Source organism: Babylonia areolata, chromosome 10 (genome assembly GCF_041734735.1).
Source record: "Babylonia areolata isolate BAREFJ2019XMU chromosome 10, ASM4173473v1, whole genome shotgun sequence".
Classification (NCBI taxonomy): domain Eukaryota; kingdom Metazoa; phylum Mollusca; class Gastropoda; order Neogastropoda; family Buccinidae; genus Babylonia; species Babylonia areolata.
The window spans coordinates 34,265,831-34,293,438 of record NC_134885.1 but is presented as its reverse complement, the minus strand read 5'-3'; the positions used below and the strand labels follow the sequence as shown (position 1 = coordinate 34,293,438).

At 41.7% G+C, this 27,608-nt stretch overlaps 2 protein-coding genes across 3 annotated transcripts in view; both read right to left on the bottom strand.

Annotated features, from left to right (window-relative positions):
- Positions 1-209: 209 nt before the first annotated feature.
- Positions 210-27,608, bottom strand: part of LOC143286958 (uncharacterized) — a 101,088-nt gene continuing 73,689 nt past the window's right edge. The window contains exons 16-26 of one of the 2 annotated variants that reach the window (XM_076594931.1): positions 20,702-20,821; positions 19,796-19,915; positions 19,253-19,375; positions 18,123-18,245; positions 15,375-15,494; positions 12,353-12,475; positions 11,235-11,351; positions 8,635-8,754; positions 5,528-5,650; positions 4,470-4,586; positions 210-2,268 (exon numbers count right to left, since the gene is read on the bottom strand). In XM_076594931.1, coding sequence (XP_076451046.1) covers positions 2,198-2,268; positions 4,470-4,586; positions 5,528-5,650; positions 8,635-8,754; positions 11,235-11,351; positions 12,353-12,475; positions 15,375-15,494; positions 18,123-18,245; positions 19,253-19,375; positions 19,796-19,915; positions 20,702-20,821 — 1,277 coding nt within the window. In that variant the 3' untranslated portion in view covers positions 210-2,197. The remainder of the gene's footprint in view (positions 2,269-4,469; positions 4,587-5,527; positions 5,651-8,634; positions 8,755-11,234; positions 11,352-12,352; positions 12,476-15,374; positions 15,495-18,122; positions 18,246-19,252; positions 19,376-19,795; positions 19,916-20,701; positions 20,822-27,608) is intronic. The other variant, XM_076594933.1, reaches the window with a different exon arrangement.
- LOC143286630 (uncharacterized) overlaps positions 22,284-27,608 on the bottom strand; it is a 26,508-nt gene continuing 21,183 nt past the window's right edge. The window contains exons 6-7 of the mRNA XM_076594266.1: positions 23,036-23,122; positions 22,284-22,327 (exon numbers count right to left, since the gene is read on the bottom strand). Coding sequence (XP_076450381.1) covers positions 22,284-22,327; positions 23,036-23,122 — 131 coding nt within the window. The remainder of the gene's footprint in view (positions 22,328-23,035; positions 23,123-27,608) is intronic.

The window sequence follows — 27,608 nt, the reverse complement described above, 5'->3', positions numbered from 1 at the left end:
CAGGGCTTTTTTTAATTTTTAATTTTTAATTTTTTTAATACATTTTAACGATTAGATTAAAAAAAAAAGTGTATCACAAGTGAGTCTTGAAGGCCTTGCCTCTCGTTTTTTTAAGTTCCCGGAAAATACCGTTCAGAATAATTCTTTGTGTCACACACACACACACACACACACACACAGACACACACATTCAATACACACAACACCAGTCTTTTTGCGAACTTTTAATGTAAAAAATACAATAAAAATAGCAAAGGCGTTATTATGGCACACACTTGGAATTAGATATGCTGAAAGGCTTGTCAACCAGAGGAAAATCATAGCCAGTATGGCAACCCAACCAACCCCCTCCCCCGCCCCCTCGCCCACCCTCCCTGATAAAAATCTTCAAAACATTACAAAGGCAAAGCACGGGTAGGAACACTACTTGCAGCGCATCATACGATTGATCCACACTGTCACACTCCCACCGACAGGAGACTCACAACACCGAGCCGTCAACTGTACCGGGAGGAGAGCTCCAGACTGTGGCCAACCAGCATTTGATGCCTTGGGGGAAAGGATGGAGGATCCTTTCCAAGAGGGAAACAGAACAAGGTCACGAGATAAACGGAGGGGGACACCCAAACCGAGGTCCTCTTTCCCCACTGGCGCGAGACCCAGTGGATCACTGTCAGTCGACAGACAGAACAAGTAGTGAGGCGAGGGGGGAAGGTAGGAGAGGGGGGTCGCGGAGGAGGGTGAGGAGAGAATGAACTGGATGCAGGAGAGGTGGAAGAGATCAGACAATGGAAGGGGCAGAGTGATGAAGAGAGAGAGAGAGAGAGAGAGCTGAAATTAAGTAATTCTAAAGAAGCGGCCAAGCCTTACAATTCGAACGGGCACACACAAGCACCAACGAAATGTAAGTGGTAGGAAGTTGAACAAAAATAGAGCAACAGAAGAATCCAAAAGAAGAAGAAATAAGAAAAAAAAAGAAAGAAGGCATCTGGCAGCTGATGCAATGAGCACGATCAGTTTGTGTGTCCTCCTAAAGGGAGAGAAAGAGGTGAAGCAACCGAGAGAGAGAGAGAGACAGAGAGAGAGAGGATGTACTGAGATACATGTGCATATCTTGTTAATCAAAAACTTTTCATTTCTTATCAAGGATATATAATTATGCGTTGCAGTAAACAAGTGACTCAAAATAGCCATTACTATGGGCTTGGTATTGACAATCCAAAATTCTCTTCTGCATAAACAACATATACTGTTGGTCTTGGACGGCTAACAAAAATAGAAGGTTCATTTCTGGAACACACATGGAAGTCAGCATGAAACACTTCTTCGCTTTTTTTTTTTTTTTATCAAGAAATCAATCTGGAGTCATGAATTAGCAACATGGACTCGAAATGATGTTTCAGTTTGAATTTCGAGGAGGTGTAAAAGCGTGTGGACTGATCCATATATGCTATACCACATCTGCTTTGGACGAAAAAAAACAACAACAGAAAAAACAGAAAAAAAAGAAAAGAGTAGAGTCTGATCTTCACATAAATCCGACACACAGGTCAGTCCACTTTTTTTCCCCCCGAAATAGAAAATAAAAGAAAAAGAAAACATGGAATGCTGTCAATATCAAGCAAGGATGTCGTTAAAAAAATAAACAAACAAAAAAACCAAACCCAAAAAACAAAAAAACCCTGGACAAAGCGGGAGAAATATCACACAAGAAAGCAGTGCCACATGGAAACTAAGCGTTTGTAAGCAGACAGGGAGAAATCATCACAAAAGATCACCAAAGAGTGTAAGTGAAAACTGTTCAGCAGGGATACGCTGTAGCACACCATGAGTCCAGTAAATCTGTGAAGCTGTTTAAAGGCTTTTGTTTTGTTTTTGTTTTCTTGGTTTTGTATGTTTTGTTTTTCGTGTTGGTTGGTGTCACCCTTCAAAGAAAGAAACTGATCACAGACGGGCTGTTATATTGAGGAAAAAGTGATCAGAATTACTTCTAAACAATTCACCTGAAGATGATGGCTAGTATCAGGTACGCCGCATGATTTGATAAAAAAAAAAAAAGTTGAAAATGAAAAAAAGTTCAATTTTCACAAATTTCTTGTAAAACTGCACAAAAACAAACAACAAAGAAAACATGTGTAAAAATTGAATGCTGTGTACAGTTTTCACTGTTACACACTCAGACAGAGGGGCTGCCCGTTCACATCCAGAAGGAAGGCAGGACAGCAGCCAGCATCAGCATCAGAGAGGCCATGACGGCTGTGGCTCCGGCTGAAACAAACACAGGATGTTCTGGGAATAGGTTTTTACTGTGAAGGCTGGAAACACAGGATGTTCTGGGAATGGGTTTTTACTGTGAAGGCTGGAAACACAGGATGTTCTGGCAGAACGGGTTTTTAAAGCTAGGCTGCAAACACAATACAGGATGTTCTGGAGAAACATTGTTTTTAACTGTGTGAGCTCAACCAAGAAGTAATTGGCAGATGACCTAAAGGCTGTAAACACATGATGTTTTGGGGAATGGGTTTTAACTGTAACAGCTGTAAACACATGAAGTTTTTGGGGAACGGTTTTGCATTGTGTAAGCTGTGGACACAGGATGTGTTGGGGAATGTTTTATTTTGATTGTGTAGGCTGTAAACACCGTGTTTTGTGAAATGGCGTTTTATTGTGAAGGCTGTAAACACAGGATATTTTTGGGAAAGAGGTTTTTTTTTTATCGCGAAGGAATTAAACACAGAATGTTTGGGGAAAGAGTTTTTTTTACGAGAATGAATTAAACACAGGATGCATGAGGAAAGGGTTTTTATTGTGAAGGCTGCAAACACTGGGTATTTTGGGGGAAAGGGGTTTTCATCGTAAAGATTATCAACATTGGATGTTTGGGGAAAAGGGTTTTCAACGTGAAGGCTGTTACACAGGATGTTCGGGGAATGGGATCAGCGTGTGTTCCCAGGAATAAAACTAAAGAGAAAGGAAGAGACAACATGAAACGTAAACAGGGACAAGGACTCAAGGATCACATTCTCAAAGAATCCAATATCTCTGGCCTGTAAACACCTGAGATCCATGGGCACTCACATGACTGCAGAAATAAAACACAACGAGTAAACAAATGATATAATACTAAATTTGCAACATTGCACTGTTGTTTAAATCAAAGTGTGTATCAATATGTACGTAGTGGAATGTCTACGTCGTTCTCATCGTTTTCTAACAAAAGTACCATGATGATAGCTACTTATACGCCTGTGTTAAGGAAAAAAAATCGTTTAAAGGTCTGTAAACATGGCATTGTAGCAGAAAAATGACGTTCATCCTGTATTTGTTTACAGAAAGGACAAGTCCCATATGGTTTATACTTTTTTTTCAAATCAGTGATACCAAGTCTAGACTTTACAAAATTCGTATTGAATTTGTAGATTATTATCCGAGTTAAATTTCTTAAATTAAAAAAAAAGTTTTCCTTTTAACATAAATGATTTTTTTTTTTATTCATCAGCACTCATCTTTTTGCATAGCTGCTTGCATGAGCAATATAATAACTAGGAAAACAGCAGCAATAAAAAAAATAATAAATAAACAACAACAACAAAAAATTAAAGAATGATAATAACAGTAATGATAACAAAAACAACAATCAAATATGATTTATTCTTATTCTTCTTCTTATTGCTTAATGTCAGCACAGGGCCATATCAAGGCTGCCCAACTACACGAATGTCCAACAGCAAAACTGTCACATATAGGAAAGCACACAGAGTTTGAAACAGACTGAATTCAGAACATCATATAGCCCCGATTGTGTCCCTTCGTCGTCGTCGTCTTCATTCATGGGCTGCAACTCCCACGTTCACTCCTATGTACACGAGCGGGCTTTTACGTGCATGACCGTTTTTACCACACCATGTCTGAGTTAAATAAGGTTATGGCGGTAGAAGTGATTTGAATGAACGATGATTTCAGAAATGATCACTGGGATTTAATTTACCGGACATGTCCCTTTCTGTGTCACCTGCAGATATTGCCAGTAGTGTTGTAGCTTCTGAAATGTTGCTAGAATCTGTGTATGTTGGGGTTTTAATCTGAAAAAAAAGAAAAGAAAAAAAAAGAAAGAAAAAAAAGGGAAATATTTCGCGCATTTTATTTGCAGTTATGTTCACTGCCTCACGCATTCTCCAACCCTCTCAATGCGCGCGCGCACACACACACACACACACACACACACACACACACACACACACACATATATATATATATATATATATATATATATATATACATACCAAGCACACAAAACCACAACCACACACACACACACACACGCACGTACACATACACACGTACACGCGCGCTCACACACAGACACACACACACACCTGTAGCCGCCCTACGCACACGTAAAATGCACACAAATACATCACCTATGAAACATTCTCTCACACACGAATTGGCAAACGCATGATACTTACAGCAGAATTTGTCCCCATCCTCCGAAAAGTTTTTCTTGCACTTGCATTTAGAGCTGTCGCATTCAGCATTCGCCACACAGTCGCTGTCTGCACTACAAGTCGCGTCCACTTTTTTACCTGTAACACAATGTAGTCACATTAGAGCCATGTGTGTGTGTGTGTGTGTGTGTGTGTGTGTGTGTGTGTGTGTGTGTGTGTGTGTGTGTGTATCCATGTGTGCGTCTGCGTTTTATGTGCATTTGTGTGTGTGTGTGTGTGTGTGTGTGTGTGTGGTTTGTGATTTTGCCATGTCACATAATTTTACTCATTTTAATAAACCACGTTTAAAAGAAAACTTGAGATTGTTACCACTTCTCATTCTCCATTCAAGCCACTAAAATACTGATGTTCTCACAAAGACACAACCCACTCCACTCCCCAATGCGCACACAAAGAGGGAGATGGTGGTGGGTGATGGCTGAAGAAGAGGGGTTGATGGGGGTAGGGTTTCTCAACTGATGTTGAGCGACTTGACAGACGCAACATCGACACTGACTGACTCGTAAATATCTGAATTTCCCGGAAACGGGTCAATTTCGCCTGTTTTCAATTTGCCTACTATTTGACAGCACCGCCACCCTCATGGAAATGTGGAGAGGTTCACGCTGTCCCGTTTCGCCTACCCGCCAGTTCCATTTCGCCTTTCAACCTCTCTCTCTTAAACACACACACACACACACACACACACACACACACACACACATTACATGGAAGAATTTCAAAATATGCTTGTGGACAGATATCAAATCTAAGATCGCCAACAAAACAAAAAGGGATGTGCGCAGATGCAAAAAATGAACTTCAGGAGAAGCTGTATGAACATGGGAAGAATTCTCTCAGTTTCGGACGTCACATCAAACGAAAAAATAAATGAACTGGAAAAAAAGCGCCTTAACATTGTCGCAATTTGTAAAAAGGCCGGGGAGAGAGAAACTTCGATTTTTTTTTCTCTCTCCAAGTGATGTTATCGCAGCAAACTTTCGATACATTCCTTGTGGCTGAAGTCTAGGTCAACTTACCACAGCGCTGCCCATCTTTGGAAAAAAAGTCTGTAGCGCATGTGCACTTCTTGGAGCTAGCATTGCATTCGGAGTGGAGTCCGCACTCGGTTCCAGTACTGCACGTCTGGCCAGGAGCTAGCTCTGTTGTTTAACACATATAACATCGCCATGGTAAAACAGGGGGAGGGGGGGTTGTATAGTGTAAGAGAGAGAGAGAGAGAGAGAGAGAGAGAGAGAGAGAGAGAGAGTTTATTCGTTAACGTTCTCGCTCCATATGAGCAAGGGGCGATAACACAATGCCAACAGAATTAGAGTAGGAAATTACTATGATGCTGTTTCTCTCAACTAAAAAAGCTTTGAATTAACATAGTGCCAGATTGCATACAATACCACCATGCATGGATGCCATCTGTACATCAAATTAGAAACACACACACACAAAAAGAAAAACAGCTACTGGATATGTATGGTGGCCTATTTCTTCTAGATAAATTCTACATGGAGATTTTCCGAAGTGGGGCATTTTTTGGAAATCAAAATGTATTACTTGAAGCGGAACATTTCATATCACTAAGTACTTCATCCTCAGCTAGTTCTTTACACAGCAGGCACAACAGATCAGAACTATGTACATTTTCATAACGGTTCATGTAGGTATTCATTTTCGAAATATCAAGTCTACATCTTGAAAAAAATAAAGCTAAGATGCATATCCATATTAAAAGTATGAAAACAAAAGATAAATTCACCAAATCAGCAGTAACGTAACCTCTGTATACATTGAATCTGTCACTTGACCGAATATGATCTTCCGAATCTGCCATCTACAACAAAAAATCAGTCATCCCTTGGCGAAGAGCTATTCCAAGATTATGTAGCAGGGGAACAACCATGTTTTCTCGCAACCCCATGCTCTTTCCCTCTGCGCTACCCCCATGCATGTGGAAAAACAAGGGTTAGTGAGAAAGCATGGGGTGATAATCATTGTTACCAAAATAATGTCGAATTCTTAATCAGTAAAACAATACAGGGTTGGTTGGAAGAACTACGTTACCCACTTCCATGTCATTCTGGTCCGAGTCTTTAAAAAGATATTCAATTCAGACATTCGTTCCCAGATTTCATTTTTGATTACTGATACTATATTAACCTAATGAACACTTTTTTTCTTCTTAACATACCTATATGGTCTGGCCCGTACACATAGGTTATAATCCTAGTTGTCTTATCTAACGTTCAACGACGCTTTCTCAATCAACACATACTTTATCCAGCTCATGTTTTACCCGCGTCCCTCTTCAAACCATCCCTCACGGCGTAGCTTCTGATCAGATATTTCTTCATACAAGATACACACTCTCTTATAACGTCATTTGAACATCACTAAGCATCAATTACATCCACATTAATTATTTCAAAATCCATTTTATATTTCTTATTGACTTCTACAAGAGAGAGGGAGAGAGAGGGAGGCTGAGGAGGATGAGGGTGGGTGACAGAAATCTATATGCCTGTGGTGAGAAAGGGAGTAGTAATGGATCATAAATCATATCAATATCAATTATTTCAAAATCTGGTTTAGATTAATTATTGACCTTCAAGAGAGAGGGAGAGAGAGGGGGGCTGAGGGGATGAGGGGTGGGTGACAGAAATCTGTATGCCTGTGGTGAGAAAGGGAGTAGTCTGGCCAACTTGTTTCACTGCAACAGGAACCATATTTGATACTTCCTGACAGTACACACACACACACACACACACACACACATACACATGGTTGGTTAAATCAGACAAACCAGTCCCCCTCACGTGCAGCCCCATAACTCCATATATTATGTAATCATTCAAAGTTGAGATTGGCCCTGCTTACTAGATCTTTGCATATACCAAACATAACACAAGTGATAATGGGTGGGACGCTGGATTGAGCCCCAACAGGAGTGGGGTAAAAAGACCACGATTTCTCACAATTCCACGATTTCTCTCAAAGTACGATTTCTCGCAGTTCCACGATTTCTCTCAATATCGGAATTGCGAGAAATCGTGGTTGTTCCCCCTCTAAGTTTTCTCTAAATGCTCTTCTTCTGACACCCGTATTCTTAGGACCCCCCCCTGCTCGAACCAAAACGTATGGCCAACGCAATTTTTCATTCCAAGCGCCCTTTGTTTGGAAATCAAATTCCTCAGCCTCCCCGTCACTCATCTTCGCTGCAATCTTTCAAATCCAGTCTGAAGACTCACCTTTTTCCCTCCTGATTAATTCTCAACAGCTGATCCCTTTCCAGTATGAACTAAAATGATTATTTGTGACTGAGTTAGTTTTGATATTTTCAGAATTTGTTAGTAGTATTTTTGATTGTGTACTATTCACGATTATGTGCTATGACTTATGAATATGCGTGAACATGTGCTTGGCCTTCCAAACATATCTGCTGAAACATATCATTTTATTGATTAACGCCACAGACAGCACTGAATTTCACAATGGTGCACGATCTCTCTCTCAGACTCAGCTCCCAAAACCCCACCCCCCACCCAATACTCCATCAGCATGTTCTGGTGAATCAACACACAAATCAAAGCAAATATGCTGTTGACACCAAATGTTGAGCGATTCTCTATAACCATCCATCCATCCATCCATCCATCAAAACACCTACTTACCTACAAACCTTCTTGTCTACATCATTAACAACAAAATGAATAGTAAATAAAATAAAAAAAAAAAAAAAAAAAGGGAGAGAGAGAGAGAGAGAGAGAGAGAGAGAGAGAGAGAGAGAGAGAGAGAGAGAGAGAGAGCTATTTTCTTCAATCAATGAAGAACCGACGAAGTTCGATTGAAGCAAATGAAAAGGAATACCGTAATTTCACGTTGAGGCGCTATGAAGAGAGAGAGAGAGAGAGAGAGAGAGAGAGAGAGAGACAGAGAGAGAGAGAGAGAGAGAGAGAGAGGGGGGGGGAGGCGTGGAATGTATGATACAGGATTGAAACATTCATGGACAGCCCACTTTGTGGGATTATCAATGGGAAGGATACTATGTATTTCACATGGGGGTTGCTGTGTGTGTGTGTGTGCGTGTGCTTCAGACGGGGAGGATATCATGACATTTCAAACTGAAAGTACTTACGACACTTGCTCTTGTCGGCATTTGGCACGAAATTGGCCGCGCACGCACACTTTGTAGCAGTGCAAGTTGTGTGTGCAATGCAGTCAGCTTCTGTATTGCAAGTTCCATCGACGTTGGCCACTGTTCATGAAATACAATGGTTACAGCATGTCAATAAAGCGAGAGAGAGAGAGAGAGAGAGAGAGAGAGAGAGAGAGAGAGAGAGAGAGAGAGAGAGAGAGAGAGAGAATAATTAAATGAAACTTTAATGCATTTAGACATGGGGACATATACATACTGCGGTAGTTGGAAGAAGGGTTTTTCGGCAGTAAGCCAAAGGTAATCTGCATTGAGACATCAAATATGGAGAGGGAGAGAGGCAGAGGCACAAAACTACACACACACACACACACACGCGCGCGCGCACGCACAAACACGAACACAAACACACACACACAACTACAAACACACACACACACACACACACACACACACACACACACACACACACACACACACTTCATCTGCTCTACCAAGTGTAATGACGTGTGTGTGCGTGAGCATGTGCGTATTGTGGGTGTGTGGGTATGGGGGGATGTGTAAGCTGTGAACACAGGATGTGTTGGGGAATGTTTTATTTTGATTGTGTAGGCTGTAAACACCGTGTTTTGTGAAATGGCGTTTTATTGTGAAGGCTGTAAACACAGGATATTTTTGGGAAAGAGGTTATTTTTTTTATCGCGAAGGAATTAAACAAAGGATGTTTGGGGAAAGATTTTTTTTTTTTTTTTTTACGAGAAGGAATTAAACACAGGATGTATGGGGAAAGGGGTTTTCATCGTAAAGATTATCAACATTGGATGTTTGGGTAAAGGGTTTTCAACGTGAAGGCTGATACACAGGATGTTCGGGGAATGGGATCAGCGTGTGTTCCCAGGAAGAAAACTAAAGAGAAAGGAAGAGACAACATGAAACGTAAACAGGGACAAGGACTCAAGGATCACATTCTCAAAGAATCCAATATCTCTGGCCTGTAAACACCTGAGATTCATGGGCACTCCCATGACTGCAGAAATAAAACACAACGAGTAAACAAATGATATAATACCAAATTTGCATTATTGCACTGTTGTTGAAATCAAAGTGTGTATCAATATGTACGTAGTAGAATGTCTACGTCGTTCTCTTTGTTTTCTAACAAAACTGCCATGATGATAGCTACTTATATGCCTGTGTTAAGGAAAAAAAAATCGTTTAAAGGTCTATAAACATCGCACTGTAGCAGAAAAATGTCGTTCATCCTGTGTTTGTGTACAGAAAGGACAAGTCCCATATGGTTTATACTTTTTTTCAAATCAGTTATACCAAGTCTAGACTTTACAAAATTCGTATTGAATTTGTAGATTATTATCCGAGTTAAATTTCTTAAAAAAAGTTTTCCTTTTAACATAAATGATTTTTTTTTTTATTCATCAGCACTCATCTTTTTGCATAGCTGCTTGCATGAGCAATATAATAACTAGGAAAACAGCAGCAATAACAAAGAAAAATAAAGAAACGAAAAAAATTAAAGAATGACAATAACAACAGCAATGATAACAACAACAACAAAAATCAAACATGATTTATTCTTATAATTTTTCTTATTGCTTAAAGTCAGCACAGGGCCATATCAAGGCTGCCCAACTACACGAATGTCCAACAGCAAAACTGTCACATATAGGAAAGCACACAGAGTTTGAAACAGACTGAATTCAGAACATCATATCGCCCCGATTGTGTCCCTTCGTCGTCGTCGTCTTCATTCATGGGCTGCAACTCCCACGTTCACTCCTATGTACACGAGCGGGCTTTTACGTGCATGACCGTTTTTACCACACCATGTCTGAGTTAAATAAGGTTATGGCGGTAGAAGTGATTTGAATGAACGATGATTTCAGAAATGATCACTGGGATTTAATTTACCGGACATGTCCAGTCGAAAAAAGTCATCCATTCTTTGCCTGAAGATATATAAATAAAGCTTGTACATTTACGACTCCACCCACTAACCCAACGTATGAAAAACCCACATCCATCTGATCAGGTTTCAATACAAGAGATCCAGAAACAATGAGAGCAACAAAAAAGAGGTAAGCTCTAGCCCAGATTTTCCATGTTGTAAAGGAACTGTTTGTACGATTGGTAGGGATTGGAGTGTGTGGGGTGTAAAAAAAAAAAGTGGATTCACTGAGTAAAGTCCCTTTCTGTGTCACCTGCAGATATTGCCAGTAGTGTTGTAGCTTCTGAAATGTTGCTAGAATCTGTGTATGTTGGGGTTTTAATCTGAAAAGAAAAGAAAAAAAAAAAAAAAAAAAGAAAGAAAAGATTCCGCGCATTTTATTTGCGGTTATGTTCACTGCCTCACGCATTCTCCTACCCCCTCCACACACACACACACACACACACACGAAGCACACGTACACACACAAAACCACGACCACACACACACACACACACACACACACACACACACACACACACACACCTCCAGCCCCCCTACACACACGTAAAATACACACAAATACATCTCCTACACAAACATTCTCTCACACACGAATTGGCAAACGCATGATACTTACAGCAGAATTTGTCCCCATCCTCCGAGAAGTTTTTCTTGCACTTGCATTTCGAGCTGTCGCATTCAGCATTCGCCACACAGTCGCTGTCTAAAGTACAATCCGCGTCCACTTTTTTACCTGCAACACAATGTAGCCACATTAGAGCCATTTGTGTGTGTGTGTGTGTGTGTGTGTGTGTGTGTGTGTGTGTGCGCGCGTGCATGCGTGTGTGTGTGTGTGTGTGTGTGTGTGTGTGTGTGTGCGTGTATCCATGTGTGCGTCTGCATTTTATATGCATTTGTGTGTGTGTGTGTGTGTGTGTGTGTGTGTGTGGTTTGTGATTTTGCCATGTCACATAATTTTACTCATTTAAATAAACCACGTTTAAAAGAAAACTTGAGATTGTGACCACTTCTGATTGTCCATTCAAGCCACTAAAATACTGATGTTCTCACAAAGACACAACCCACTCCACTCCCCAATGCGCACACAAAGAGGGAGATGGTGGTGGGTGATGGCCGAAGAAGATGTGTTGATGGGGGTATGGTTTCTCAACTGATGTTGAGCGACTTGACAGACGCAACATCGACACTGACTGACTCGTAAATATCTGAATTTCCAGGAAACGGGTCAATTTCGCCTGTTTCCAATTTGCCTACTATTTGACCGCACCGCCACCCTCATGGAACTGTGCAGAGGTTCACACTGTCCCGTTTCGCCTACCCGTCAGTTCCATTTCGCCTTTCAGCCTCTCTCTCTTAAACACACACACACACACACACACACACACACACACACACACACACACACACACACACACACATTACATGGAAGAATTTCAAAATATGCTTGTGGACAGATATCAAATCTAAGATCGCCAACAAAACAAAAAGGGATGTGCGCAGATGCAAAAAATGAACTTCAGGAGAAGCTGTATGAACATGGGAAGAATTCTCTCAGTTTCGGACGTCACATCAAACGAGAAAATAAATGAACTGGAAAAAAAAGCGCCTTAACATTGTCGCAATTTGTGAAAAGGCCCGGGAGAGAGAAACTTCGATTTTTTTTCTCTCTCCAAGTGATGTTATCGCAGCAAACTTTCGATACATTCCTTGTGGCTGAAGTCTAGGTCAACTTACCACAGCGCTGCCCATCTTTGGAAAAAAAGTCTGTAGCGCATGTGCACTTCTTGGAGCTAGCATTGCATTCGGAGTGGAGTCCGCACTCGTTTCCAGTACTGCACGTCTGGCCAGGAGCTAGCTCTGTTGTTTAACACATATAACATCGCCATGGTAAAACAGGGGGAGGGGGGGTTGTATAGTGTAAGAGAGAGAGAGAGAGAGAGAGAGAGAGAGAGAGAGAGAGAGAGAGAGAGAGAGAGTTTATTCGTTAACGTTCTCGCTCCATATGAGCAAGGGGCGATAACACAATGCCAACAGAATTGGAGTAGGAAATTACTATGATGCTGTTTCTCTCAACTAAAAAAGCTTTGAATTAACATAGTGCCAGATTGCATACAATACCACCATGCATGGATGCCATCTGTACATCAAATTAGAAACACACACACACAAAAAGAAAAACAGCTACTGGATATGTATGGTGGCCTATTTCTTCTAGATAAATTCTACATGGAGATTTTCCGAAGTGGGACATTTTTTGGAAATCAAAATGTATTACTTGAAGCGGGACATTTCATATCACTAAGTACTTCATCCTCAGCTAGTTCTTTACACAGCAGGCACAACAGATCAGAGCTGTGTACATTTTCTTAACGGTTCATGTAGGTATTCATTTTCGAAATATCAAGTCTACATCTTGAAAAAATAAAGCTAAGATGCATATCCATATTAAAAGTATGAAAACAAAAGATAAATTCACCAAATCAGCAGTAACGTAACCTCTGTATACATTGAGTATGTCACTTGACCGAATATGATCTTCCGAATCTGCCATCTACAACAAAAAATCAGTCATCCAGTGGCGAAGAGCTATTCCAAGATTATGTAGCAGGAGAACAACCATGTTTCCTCGCAACCCCATGCTCTTTCCCTCTGCGCTACCCCCATGCATGTGGAAAAACAAGGGTTAGCGAGAAAGCATGGGGTGATAATCATTGTTACCGAAATAATGTCGAATTCTTAAACAGTAAAACTATACAGGGTTTGTTGGAAGAACTACGTTACCCACTTCCATGTCATTCTGGTCCGAGTCTTTAAAAAGATATTCAATTCAGACATTCGTTCCCAGATTTCATTTTTGATTACTGATACTATATTAACCTAATGAACACTTTTTTTTCTTCTTAACATACCTATATGGTCTGGCCCGTGCACATATGTTATAATCCTAGTTGTCTTATCTAACGTTCAACGACGCTTTCTCAATCAACACATACTTTATCCAGCTCATGTTTCACCCGCGTCCCTCTTCAAACCATCCCTCACGGCGTAGCTTCTGATCAGATATTTCTTCATACAAGATACACACCCTCTTATAACGTCATTTGAACATCACCAAGCATCAATTACATCAACATCAATTATTTCAAAATCCATTTTATATTTCGTATTGACTTCTACAAGAGAGAGGGAGAGAGAGGGAGGCTGAGGGGGATGAGGGTGGGTGACAGAGAAATCTATATGCCTGTGGTGAGAAAGGGAGTAGTAATGGATCATAAATCATATCAATATCAATTATTTCAAAATCTGGTTTAGATTAATTATTGACCTTCAAGAGAGAGGAAGAGAGAGGGGGGATGAGGGGATGAGGGGTGGGTGACAGAAATCTGTATGCCTGTGGTGAGAAAGGGAGTAGCAGTGAGAAAGGGAGTAGTCTGGCCAACTTGTTTCACTGCAACAGGAACCATATTTGATACTTCCTGACAGTACACACACACACACACACACACACACACAAACACACACACACACACACACACACACACACACACACACACACACATACACATGGTTGGTTAAATCAGACAAACCAGTCCCCCTCACGTGCAGCCCCATAACTCCATATATTATGTAATCATTCAAAGTTGAGATTGCCCCTGCTTACTAGATCTTTGCATATACCAAACATAACACAAGTGTATCAGCCGAACGCCATGGCGAAGTGGTTAGTGTAACAGAATGATAATGGGTGGGACGCTGGATTGAGCCCCAACAGGAGTGGGGTTGTAAGACCACGATTTCTCTCAAAGTACGATTTCTCGCAGTTCCAGGATTTCTCTCAATATCGGAATTGCGAGAAATCGTGGTTGTTCCGCCCCTACGTTTTCTCTAAATGCTCTTCTTCTGACACCCGTATTCTTGGGACCCCCCCTGCTCGAACCAAAACGTATGGCCAACGCAGTTTTTCATTCCAAGCGCCCTTTCTTTGGAAATCAAATTTCTCAGCCTCTCCGTCACTCATCTTCGCTGCAATCTTTCAAATCCAGTCTGAAGACTCACCTTTTCCCCTCCTGATTAATTCTCAACAGCTGATCCCTTTCCAGTATGAACTAAAATGATTATTTGTGACTGAGTTAGTTTGATATTTTCAGAATTTGTTAGTAGTATTTTTGATTGTGTACTATTCACGATTATGTGCTATGACTTATGAATATGCGTGAACATGTGCTTGGCCTTCCAAACATATCTGCTGAAACAGAACATTTTATTGATTAACGCCACAGACAGCACTGAATTTCACAATGGTGCACGATCTCTCTCTCAGACTCAGCTCCCAAACCCCCACCCCTCACCCAATACTCCATCAGCATGTTCTGGTGAATCAACACGCAAATCAAAGCAAACATGCTGTTGACACCAAATGTTGAGCGATTCTCTATAACCATCCATCCATCCATCCATCCATCAAAACACCTACTTACCTACTAACCTTCTTGTCTACATCATTAACAACAAAATGAATAGTAAAAAAAAAAAAAAAAAAAAAAGGGAGAGAGAGAGAGAGAGAGAGAGAGAGAGAGGGGCGTGGGGGAGGCGTGGAATGTATGATACAGGATTGAAACATTCATGGACAGCCCACTTTGTGGGATTATCAATGGGAAGGATACTATGTATTTCACATGGGGGTTGCTGTGTGTGTGTGTGTGCGTGTGCTTCAGACGGGGAGGATATCATGACATTTCAAACTGAAAGTACTTACGACACTTGCTCTTGTCGGCATTTGGCACGAAATTGGCCGCGCACGCACACTTTGTAGCAGTGCAAGTTGTGTGTGCAATGCAGTCAGCTTCTGTATTGCAAGTTCCATCGACGTTGGCCACTGTTCATGAAATACAATGGTTACAGCATGTCAATAAAGCGAGAGAGAGAGAGAGAGAGAGAGAGAGAGAGACAGACAGACAGACAGACAGACAGAAAGACACACACACACACACACACACACACACACACACACACACACACACACACAGAGAGAGAGAGAGAGAGAGAGAGAGAGAGAGAGAGAGAGAGAGAGAGAATAATTAAATGAAACTTTAATGCATTTAGACATGGGGACATATACATACTGCGGTAGTTGGAAGAAGGGTTTTTCGGCAGTAAGCCAAAGGTAATCTGCATTGAGACATCAAATATGGAGAGGGAGAGAGGCAGAGGCACAAAACTACACACACACACACACGCGCGCGCGCACGCACAAACACGAACACAAACACACACACACAACTACAAACACACACACACACACACACACACACACACACACACACACACACACACACACACACTTCATCTGCTCTACCAAGTGTAATGACGTGTGTGTGCGTGAGCATGTGCGTATTGTGGGTGTGTGGGTATGGGGGGATGTGTAAGCTGTGAACACAGGATGTGTTGGGGAATGTTTTATTTTGATTGTGTAGGCTGTAAACACCGTGTTTTGTGAAATGGCGTTTTATTGTGAAGGCTGTAAACACAGGATATTTTTGGGAAAGAGGTTATTTTTTTATCGCGAAGGAATTAAACACAGAATGTTTGGGGAAAGATTTTTTTAAATTTTTTTTACGAGAAGGAATTAAACACAGGATGTATGGGGAAAGGGGTTTTCAACGTGAAGGCTGTTACACAGGATGTTCGGGGAATGGGATCAGCGTGTGTTCCCAGGAAGAAAACTAAAGAGAAAGGAAGAGACAACATGAAACGTAAACAGGGACAAGGACTCAAGGATCACATTCTCAAAGAATCCAATATCTCTGGCTTGTAAACACCTGAGATTCATGGGCACTCCCATGACTGCAGAAATAAAACACAACGAGTAAACAAATGATATAATACCAAATTTGCAACATTGCACTGTTGTTTAAATCAAAGTGTGTATCAATATATACGTAGTGGTGTTTACGTCGTTCTCATCGTTTTCTAACAAAAGTACCATGATGATAGCTACTTATACGCCTGTGTTAAGGAAAAAAAATCGTTTAAAGGTCTATAAACATTGCACTGTAGCAGAAAAATGTCGTTCATCCTGTGTTTGTGTACAGAAAGGACAAGTCCCATATGGTTTATACTTTTTTTCAAATCAGTGATACCAAGTCTAGACTTTACAAAATTCGTATTGAATTTGTAGATTATTATCCGAGTTAAATTTCTTGAATAAAAAAAGTTTTCCTTTTAACATAAATGATTTTTTTTTTATTCATCAGCACTCATCAATGTGCATAGCTGCTTGCATGAGCAATATAACAACTAGGAAAACAGCAGCAATAACAAAGAAAAATAAATAAACAACAAAAAAATTAAAGAATGACAATAACAACAGCAATGATAACAACAACAACAAAAATCAAACATGATTTATTCTTATTCTTCTTCTTATTGCTTAATGTCAGCACAGGGCCATATCAAGGCTGCCCAACTACACGAATGTCCAACAGCAAAACCGTCACATAAAGAAAAGCACACAGAGTTTGAAACAGACTGAATTCAGAACATCATATCGCCCCGATTGTGTCCCTTCGTCGTCGTCGTCTTCATTCATGGGCTGCAACTCCCACGTTCACTCCTATGTACACGAGCGGGCTTTTACGTGCATGACCGTTTTTACCACACCATGTCTGAGTTAAATAAGGTTATGGCGGTAGAAGTGATTTGAATGAACGATGATTTCAGAAATGATCACTGGGATTTAATTTACCGGACATGTCCAGTTGAAAAAAGTCATCCATTCTTTGCCTGAAGATATATAATTAAAGCTTGTACATTTACGACTCCACCCACTAACCCAACGTATGAAAAACCCACATCTATCTGATCAAGTTTCAATACAAGAGACCCAGAAACAATGAGAGCGACAAAAAAGAGGCAATCTCTAGCCCAGATTTTCCATGTTGTAAAGGAACTGTTTGTACGATTGGTAGGGATTGGAGTGTGTGGGGTGTAAAAAAAAAAAGAAAAAAAAAAGGTGGATTCACTGAGTAAAGTCCCTTTCTGTGTCACCTGCAGATATTGCCAGTAGTGTTGTAGCTTCTGAAATGTTGCTAGAATCTGTGTATGTTGGGGTTTTAATCTGAAAAGAAAAGAAAAGAAAAAAAAAAAAGAAAAGAAAGAAAAGATTCCGCGCATTTTATTTGCAGTTATGTTCACTGCCTCACGCATTCTCCTACCCCCTCCACACACACACACACACACACACACACACTCACACACACACACACACACACACACACACACACACACACACACACGAAGCACACGTACACACACAAAACCACGACCACACACACACACGCACACACACACGCACACATATACACACGCACGTACACACACACACGTACACACACAGACACACACACACACCTCCAGCCCCCCTACACACATGTAAAATACACACAAATACATCTCCTACACAAACATTCTCTCACACACGAATTGGCAAACGCATGATACTTACAGCAGAATTTGTCCCCATCCTCCGAGAAGTTTTTCTTGCACTTGCATTTCGAGCTTGTTTTTTCGCATTCAGCATTCGTCACACAGTCGCTGTCTGCACTACAAGTCGCGTCCACTTTTTTACCTGTAACACAATGTAGTCACATTAGAGCCATGTGTGTGTGTGTGTGTGTGTGTGTGTGTGCGCGTGCATGCGTGTGTGTGTGTGTGTGTATCCATGTGTGCGTCTGCGTTTTATGTGCATTTGTGTGTGTGTGTGTGTGTGTGTGTGTGTGTGTGTGTGTGTGTGTGTGTGTGTGTGTGTGTGTGTGTGTGTGTGTGTGTGTGTGTGTGTGTGTGGTTTGTGATTTTGCCATGTCACATAATTTTACTCATTTTAATAACCACGTTTAAAAGAAAACTTGAGATTGTTACCACTTCTCATTCTCCATTCAAGCCACTAAAATACTGATGTTCTCACAAAGACACAACCCACTCCACTCCCCAATGCGCACACAAAGAGGGAGATGGTGGTGGGTGATGGCTGAAGAAGAGGGGTTGATGGGGGTAGGGTTTCTCAACTGATGTTGAGCGACTTGACAGACGCAACATCGACACTGACTGACTCGTAAATATCTGAATTTCCAGGAAACGGGCCCATTTCGCCTGTTTCCAATTTGCCTACTATTTGACCGCACCGCCACTCTCATGGAACTGTGGAGAGGTTTATGCTGTCCCGTTTCGCCTACCCGCCAGTTCCATTTCGCCTTTCAACCGCTCTCTCTCTTAAACACACACACACACACACACACACACACACACACACACATATTACATGGAAGAATTTCAAAATATGCTTGTGGACTGATATCAAATCTAAGATCGCCAACAAAACAAAAAGGGGTGTGCACAGATGCAAAAAATGAACTTCAGGAGAAGCTGTATGAACATGGGAAGAATTTGCTCACAACTTTCGGACGTCACATCAAACGAGAAAATAAATGAACTGGAAAGAAAAAAGCGCCTTAACATTGTCGCAATTTGTAAAAAGGCCCGGGAGAGAGAAACTTCGATTTTTTTCCCCTCTCCAAGTGATGTTATCGCAGCAAACTTTCGATACATTCCTTGTGGCTGAAGTCTAGGTCAACTTACCACAGCGCTGCCCATCTTTGGAAAAAAAGTCTGTAGCGCATGTGCACTTCTTGGAGCTAGCATTGCATTCGGAGTGGAGTCCGCACTCGGTTCCAGTACTGCACGTCTGGCCAGGAGCTAGCTCTGTTGTTTAACACATATAAAATGCCATGGTAAAACAGGGGGACGGGGGGGTTGTATAGTGTAAGAGAGAGAGAGAGAGAGAGAGAGAGAGAGAGAGAGAGAGAGAGAGAGAGGCCTATTTTCTTCAATCAATGAAGAACCGACGAAGTTTGATTAAAGCAAATGAAAAGGAATACCGTAATTTCACGCTGAGGCGCTATGAAGAGAGAGAGAGAGAGAGAGAGAGAGAGAGAGAGAGAGAGAGAGAGGGAGGCGTGGAATGTATGACACAGAATTGAAACATTCATGGACAGCCCACTTTGTGGGATTATCAATGGGAAGGATACTATGAATTTCACATGGGGGGTGCTGTGTGTGTGTGTGCGTGCGTGTGCTTCAGACGGGGAGGATATCATGACATTTCAAACTGGAAGTACTTACGACACTTGCTCTTGTCGGCATTTGGCACGAAATTGGCCACGCACGCACACTTTGTAGCAGTGCAAGTTGTGTGTGCAATGCAGTCAGCTTCTGTATTGCAAGTTCCATCGACGTAGGCCACTGTTCATGAAATACAATGGTTACATCAAGTCAATAAAGAGAGATAGATAGATAGATAGATAGATAGATAGAGAGAGAGAGAGAGAGAGAGAGAGAGTGAGTTTGCGCACGCACAAACACAAACACAAACACACACACAACACAACTACAAACACACACACACACACACACACACACACACACACAGACACGCGCGCACGCACAAACACAAACACACAGACACACAACACAACTACAAACACACACACACACACACACACACACACACACACATACACGCACGCACACAGACACACAACACAACTACAAACAAACACCCACACACACACACACACACACACACACACTTCATCTGCTCTACCAAGTGGAATGACGTGTGTGTGCGTGAGCATGTGCTTGTGTGTATTGTGGGTGTGTGGGTATGGGGGGATGAATAATTCTTAATGATGTTTTGTATCTTGTGTTCAATTTTTTTAGCATGTCCATGAGACGGGGAGACAGACAGACATACAGACAAATAGACAGACAGACTGACAGACAGAGACGGAGTGTTTCCAATGCAGTAGTTACTGCTGAGCCAGATTGTTCAGGGAGGATCGTTCGGGGGGCATCAGGGGCTGGGGTGGGGTGGGGGGGAAGGCGGCAGACAGACAGACAGACAGACAGACAGAGAAATAAGGCAGGTGACATGCAGAACTACAATCATCATTGACAACCGACTGTTTGGTAATATCGATTTTCTTCAGACTGAAGGATATCATGACATTTCAAACTGAAAGTACTTACGGCACTTGCTCTTGTCGGCATTTGGCACGAAATTGGCCACGCACGCACACTTTCTAGCAGTGCAAGTTGTGTGTGCAATGCAGTCAGCTTCTGTATCGCAAGTTCCATCGACGTAGGCCACTGTTCATGAAATACAATGGTTACAGCATGTCAATAAAGAGAGAGAGAGAGAGAGAGAGAGAGAGAGAGAGAGAGAGAGAGAGAGAGAGAAATTAAATGAAACTTTAATGCATTTAGCCATGGGGACATAAACATACTGCGATAGTTGGAAGAAGGGTTTTTCGGCAGTAAACCAAAGGTAATTTGCATTGAGACATCAAATATGGAGAGGGAGAGAGGCAGAGGCACAAAACATACACACATACACACACGCGCGCACGCGCACGCACAAACACAAACACACACACACAACACAACTACAAACACACACACACACACACACGCGCGCGCGCACGCACAAACACAAACACACAGACACACAACTACAAACACACACACACACACACACACGCATACACGCACGCACACAGACACAACACAACTACACACACACACACACACACACACACACACACACACACACACAACTTCATCTGCTCTACCAAGTGGAATGACGTGTGTGTGCGTGAGCATGTGCTTGTGTGTATTGTGGGTGTGTGGGTATGGGGGGATGAATAATTCTTAATGATGTTTGGTATCTTGTGTTCAATTTTTTTAGCATGTCCATGAGACGGGGAGACAGACATACATACAGACAAAAAGACAGACAGACTGACAGACAGAGACGGAGTGTTTCCAATGCAGTAAGTTACTGCTGAGCCAGATTGTTCAGGGAGGATCGTTCAGGGAGGATCGTTCAGGGGGGATCAGGGGCTGGGGGCGGTGGGGGAGGGCGGCAGACAGACAGACAGACAGACAGAGAAATAAGGCAGGTGACATGCAGAACTACAATCATCATTGACAACCGACTGTTTGGCAATATCGATTTTCTTCAGACTGAAGGATATTTTGACATTTCAAACTGAAAGTACTTACGGCACTTGCTCTTGGGTCACTGTCACACACACACACACACACACACACACATTCCGTCCACTCTCCCTTCACACCACACCCCATTATTATACAACACTGAGAAATCTTTTGTTCATTTCAATACTGGTAATTGTCGACGCATAAGAACATTCCCAAGCGCTTACGGCATTTCGTATTGTCTGAGCTGGCCGTAAAACCGTCGTTGCATTTACACGTCGTTTCACACTTTGCGTTCGAGAGGCATTTGTCTACTGATGGACATGCCTGACCAACAATTGTCTCTGTCAGGAAGAGAAAATCAGGTTAGGATTTGGACTCCACATATATCTGCTGAAACAGAATTTAAAAAAAAATCATACAGCTATATTGATTAATACCATTGCTAACACAGATTTTCTTGATAGTGCCCTCCCTTCTCTCTCAAACTCAGCCCCCCCCCCCCATCCCCCCTTTACTCCATCAGCACGTTATCTTGAAATCTTGAATGATTGTATTTAATTATATTGTATTGTCACAACACATTCTGTGTGTGAAATTCGGGCTGCTATCACCAGCGAGAGCACGTCGCTACAGTGGAGCGCCACTCCTTTTCTGTTTACAAGTACATGTTTTATCACAAAAGCTGATTTTTCTACAGGATTTTGCCAGTGACAACTCTTTTATTGTCGTGGTGTCTTTTACGTGTGCTGAGTGCATGCTACACTCTGCATCTCACTTTATCATCTCATCCGAATGACTAGTGTCCAGACCACCACTCAAAGTTTTGTGAAAGGAGAGAAAATACTGGCGTGTTTGGGATTTGATCCCGCGATTCTCTCGCTTCATAGGCGGACGCGTTACCACTGGGCCACCAAACACATGGATTATAACATTCATAAAGTAAAACATACCATATGTAGACACCAGTGTCAAGATATCTGTTTTGTGAATAAATATTTCATGACAAACGGCTTCTATTATCTAACTATCCTTTCAGCTATCCACCTACTTACCAACCGATGTATCCTACAGAGTAGTCGAAAAACAGAAAACAGAACATATTTTTTTTAACTGGCAATGAAGAAACCGAAGAAATCAGATTATAACAAGTACAATCTTTTAAATAGTTATATTTCAAACAGAAAAGAATGCATTGAATAATGTGAAACGTTAATGTGCACAGCGGTTACAGTTACAACCAGTGAGGACATCCAATAACTTCTCATACCATGCATGTGGAGGGTGTGGTGGGGGACAAAAGTAGGGGGCTGGGGTTGATGAACACTGACACACAGACATATCAAACAAAACAATACTCACTGCATTTGCCGCCGTCACATACTAAATTAGCATCACAAAGTTTCTGGGTGTCGCAGGCTCCATCCAAGGCCACCATGTGAACGGTTCCTGCAATACAAAATGGGGTAATGGGATTGCAGGCCCACGATTTCTCGCAACCCCTTGATTTCTCTCACTTTGAGAGAAACTGTGGGACTGCGAGAAATGTGTGAGAAATTGTGGGTAGTCCCTCTTATTTTTATCAAAACTATTTCCCTTTGCATGATAGTTGGTTCCTTGTCTTTTCCAAATGCAAATCTTAGAGAAAAATGAGAGAGAGGAATAGAAAAAAAAAAAAAAAAGGGGGAGGGGGGCGACGACAACGACGATCATGATGATGACAGTGGCGTTAACGAAGACATCAACAGTAATGACACTGAAACACATCTATTTATTGTATTTCACATGATGGACCACTGTAATCAATCGACCTCAAATTCAACATCGGAATCAACAGCAAACAACGAAATTTAGACAGTGTGTATAACCCGAACAGAAATGTGATATAATGTAATATCATATCATAAAATTTTCATATATGTCATATAACAATCTGACATAACATGATCGGAATGCATCAACCTCAAATTCAACTTCGGAATCAGTAGCAAACAACGAAATCAAGGCAATGTGTATGAATCAAACAGAAAGAAAATAAAATATGATATGATATAATATAACATGATATAATAATACTAGAAACGTATGTTTTCTGAGGGATGTTGGGAATAACATCAAAATGATTCAACTTTCTACATAAATGTGATAGGAAAAAAAAAAGGTTTTTCACAGTGCTTTACCATCATGTAGGAAGCGTGAAAACTTGATCAAATAGTTTTGATGTTTTATGTGTTGCAATCTTTTCTGTCACATTTATTTAGGATGTTCATTTCCTGCTCGCTCATTTTTTTTCATCTGTTTGTCAGCACCCTTTGGCATGCACAATTGCACTGAAAATAGATTTTCAGTTTCGTAGAAGACATTTAGAACATCAAAATATTGTTTTAAAAACAGAGTGAAAGAAGAACAAATCGACCAGCCAAGTAAACAGACAAAAGGAAACACACACACACACACACACACACACACACACACACACACTCACTCTCTATCTCTCTCTCACACACACACACTCACTGACATATTCATATACATGCCATCACCTTCACCGTCTATTGTTGATGTCTTCGCTAAAGCCACTGTCATTATCATGATCGTCGTTGTCGATGCCCTCCATTTCTCGTGTTTTTTTTTTTTTTTTTCATGTTTCATTTTATCTCTTAGATTTGCGTTGGGAAAAGGCAAGAAACCAACTCCGATGATGTAGGAAATATTTTTGACAAATATAAGGGGGACTTCCCACACTCTCTCGCAATTGAGAGGAAACGTGGGAGGGGGAAAACCACGATTTCTCGTAATTCCAAGGCTTCTCTCAAAGTGAGAGAAATCGTGGGCTTACAAGGGACAGACGACCTGATTGGCTTAGTCCAGGTATGTGTAGCTGAAGGAAAGTTAGGCTTAAGAAATTCGGACAGCTCAACAATTTAAAGATTCGGACGGCTCACCAGCCATGAGTGTTGAGTGAGCAGGTATATCTATTGAGGGCTGAATAATTCTGTTTTAGAAAAGGAAATCATCCACGTTCAACGGAGTTATGCATACTGACACAAGTGTGCACACACAGACACACAGATAGATACGCACACATATACATAGCGTACACATGCCAGTTTACAGTCTCACAGACAACCCTACTTCGTCATGTCAATTGTGTTACATTACTCAACCTCCATCAGCCTCTTTGACGGAAGGCAGAAGCACAAGTTTCTATCCCCACCTCTTCCAAACAAGATCTCGTCAAACTTGAAGCCTCCCTTTGTTAAAAAAAAGAAGAAGAAGAAAAAAATCCACCAACCTAATTGTGCCATTTAGGTACTTGTATTTCATGCTCCCCCCCCCCCCACCCTGTTAAACCAACTTTCATGATCTATTAACTAACATCTAACTCTTACGGTGAGGGTGGAAAGGCAAAAGAAAAAGCACAAAAAAACAAGACTTTTATTTTTCAAAACAAAGCCAAAATAATGGAAATAACCGATGCGCCCATCAGGTGATATTGACAAAGGGATGAATAACGTGGCGGGTAAACATCATATGGAACTTACCTGTCATGCACAGGAGAACGAATGCTGTGATCAACTTCATGTTGCTTGCTTCACTTGGATGGATGTTTCCTTTCTGACAACTGGGCTGGTCTTCCAGATGGTCTGTGCTCTTCCTCTCTGTCAGGTGGACGGGTACCCGGCTTTGCGGCTGCAAGCCTTTTTATACAGCGGTCTCTTTGAGTATATTGACGTCAGCAGGGCGAGGTCCTGTTTGTCCCAGCAACGAACAGCAACAAACTCAGAGACGTTTCATTGGTCAACCAACCCCCACCTGACTACTTCGTAAGCTCGCAAAACCTGCCCGGGAGTTTTGTCACCCCCATCCCACCGTCTTCACTCCCCTGCCCCGCCTTCCTCCTCTTCCATCTGTCCTATCTTGTCGTCAGCCTTCTGTTTCTACCCCCTCCCTTCTTTCTCCCATCCCCCTAACTTTACCACCTCACTCTGTCCCCATTTTTTCCTTGTCTTCTTCTCTCCATGTCCCTCTCGTGTGTGTGTGTGTGTGTGTGTGTGTGTGTGTGTGTGTGACTGTGTGTCTGTGTCTGTGTGTCCGTGTGTGTGTCTGTGCTTCTGTGTCCATGTGTTTGTGTGTGACTCAGTGTGGGTGCGTGTGTGTTTGAGAGAGAGAGAGAGAGGACAAAACCTTTATTATCGAGGGAAATAGATAAGCAAGCAACATGCTTTTTTTATATCCAGCCCAGAGGGAGAGAGAGAGAGAGAGAGAGAGAGAGAGAGAGAGAGAGAGAGAGAGAGAGAGAGGAAGAGAGAGAACAATTGAACGAAATTTTATTTTAAGAGGGTGAAGGAGTAAGCACAACGTATATTCTTACATCTTGCTCTCTGGGCAAGAATAATGATAATGGTGAGGAAAAATGAGTGAGAAAGAGAGAGAGAGAGAGAGAGAGAGAGAGAGAGAGAGAGAGAGAGAGAGAGAGACAGGGGGTAGTCATGTCAGCAGTAGATGTGTTTATAGCACTGACAATAGAGGATTCCTCAGTTCATTCTACCCTCCCCTATCCCTAGTATCCCCATGACCCTCTCTTTCTGTAACTGCGCAAATCCATAGATAAGGGCACGGCTCCTCCTCTCTCACCAACACCACCTCCCTCCCTCCCTATCCGACCATGTGGAGTTCAATACTTCAAACGAAAAACTGCACTACCCTGGCAGCCCCTCCTTCCTCCCCCACCCCCCATCTCACTCTCTGTTTGTGTTGTCTTTGCGTGGCTCGCGCTCTTTATGACTTTGCCACAAAACATGTGTCCTAGTTTCATCTTATCTTCCCAACAGTATGTTGTTTTTTTCCGCACTGTCTTGCACATGCCATTTATTCTCTCCCCCTCCTTCCCTCTTTAAAAAATAGCATGGACACATTCTCCCAAAGATTTCGTTGGGGGTGGAATGGGGATAGTGAGGGGGTGCACGCTCTTGAAAGGGCTCGACAAGACTTGAGATATCCGGCATATTGTTGTGTTACTTTTTATCAAAACAGATTTCTTAACGTGAAATTCCACAGCGAGAGCGCGTTGCCACAATGCCAAGCTGTTAATATTTTCTCTCTCTTTTTTATTTTTTGTCTACAAGTGTATTTGTTTTACTATCAAAGTGAATTATTCTGCATAATTTTGCCAGGGACAATGTCTTTTTAAAAATTCATTTTACTTTATTTATTTCTATTTTTACGTGCACCGAATGCATGCTGCACACGGGACTTCAGTTTTTCATCTCAACCAGAAGATTAGCACCCATACCTCTGCTCAAGGGTTTAGTAGAAAGAGTGTGGGGTGGGTGGGTAAAAATCCCGATCCGTTAAACACAAACAGCAAGCCACACTCCAACGGGACCTGAACCACTTCAGAGAGATGGCTGTGAGGAAAGGGTGGTGGGAGTTGTATACGTGTTGCACGTAACACAGGCAGTAGGGCATTATGTAGCCTATGTGGAAATACTTCTATTTGATCTTTGGATTGGACCTGACAACTTGCTTCACTGTTTGCTGTCTTTCCTCAACACCTAGATAAAGCACTGAAGACTTTTTTTTTCATGTTTCAATTTCAAAGTGTGGGGACTGATCCATATCTTTGCTACGCCTTATCTGCTTTAAAAATATATGGATTTTAATACCGTTAGAGAGAGAGAGAGAGAGAGAGAGAGAGAGAGAATGTGGACATGGTTATGGATAACTTATTCATGTCATGAATAGGCCACACACACACGCACACGCACACACACACACACACACAGATACACACATGCACTTGCATATGCACAGAGCTCACACACATACTGCCACCAATAATTTTATTTGCCGCAAGGGGAGTGGAAAATAAGTTGTCCATTGCCTCATGTCACTATGGGCTCACCATTTCACTTTCAATTTATTTTGGAGG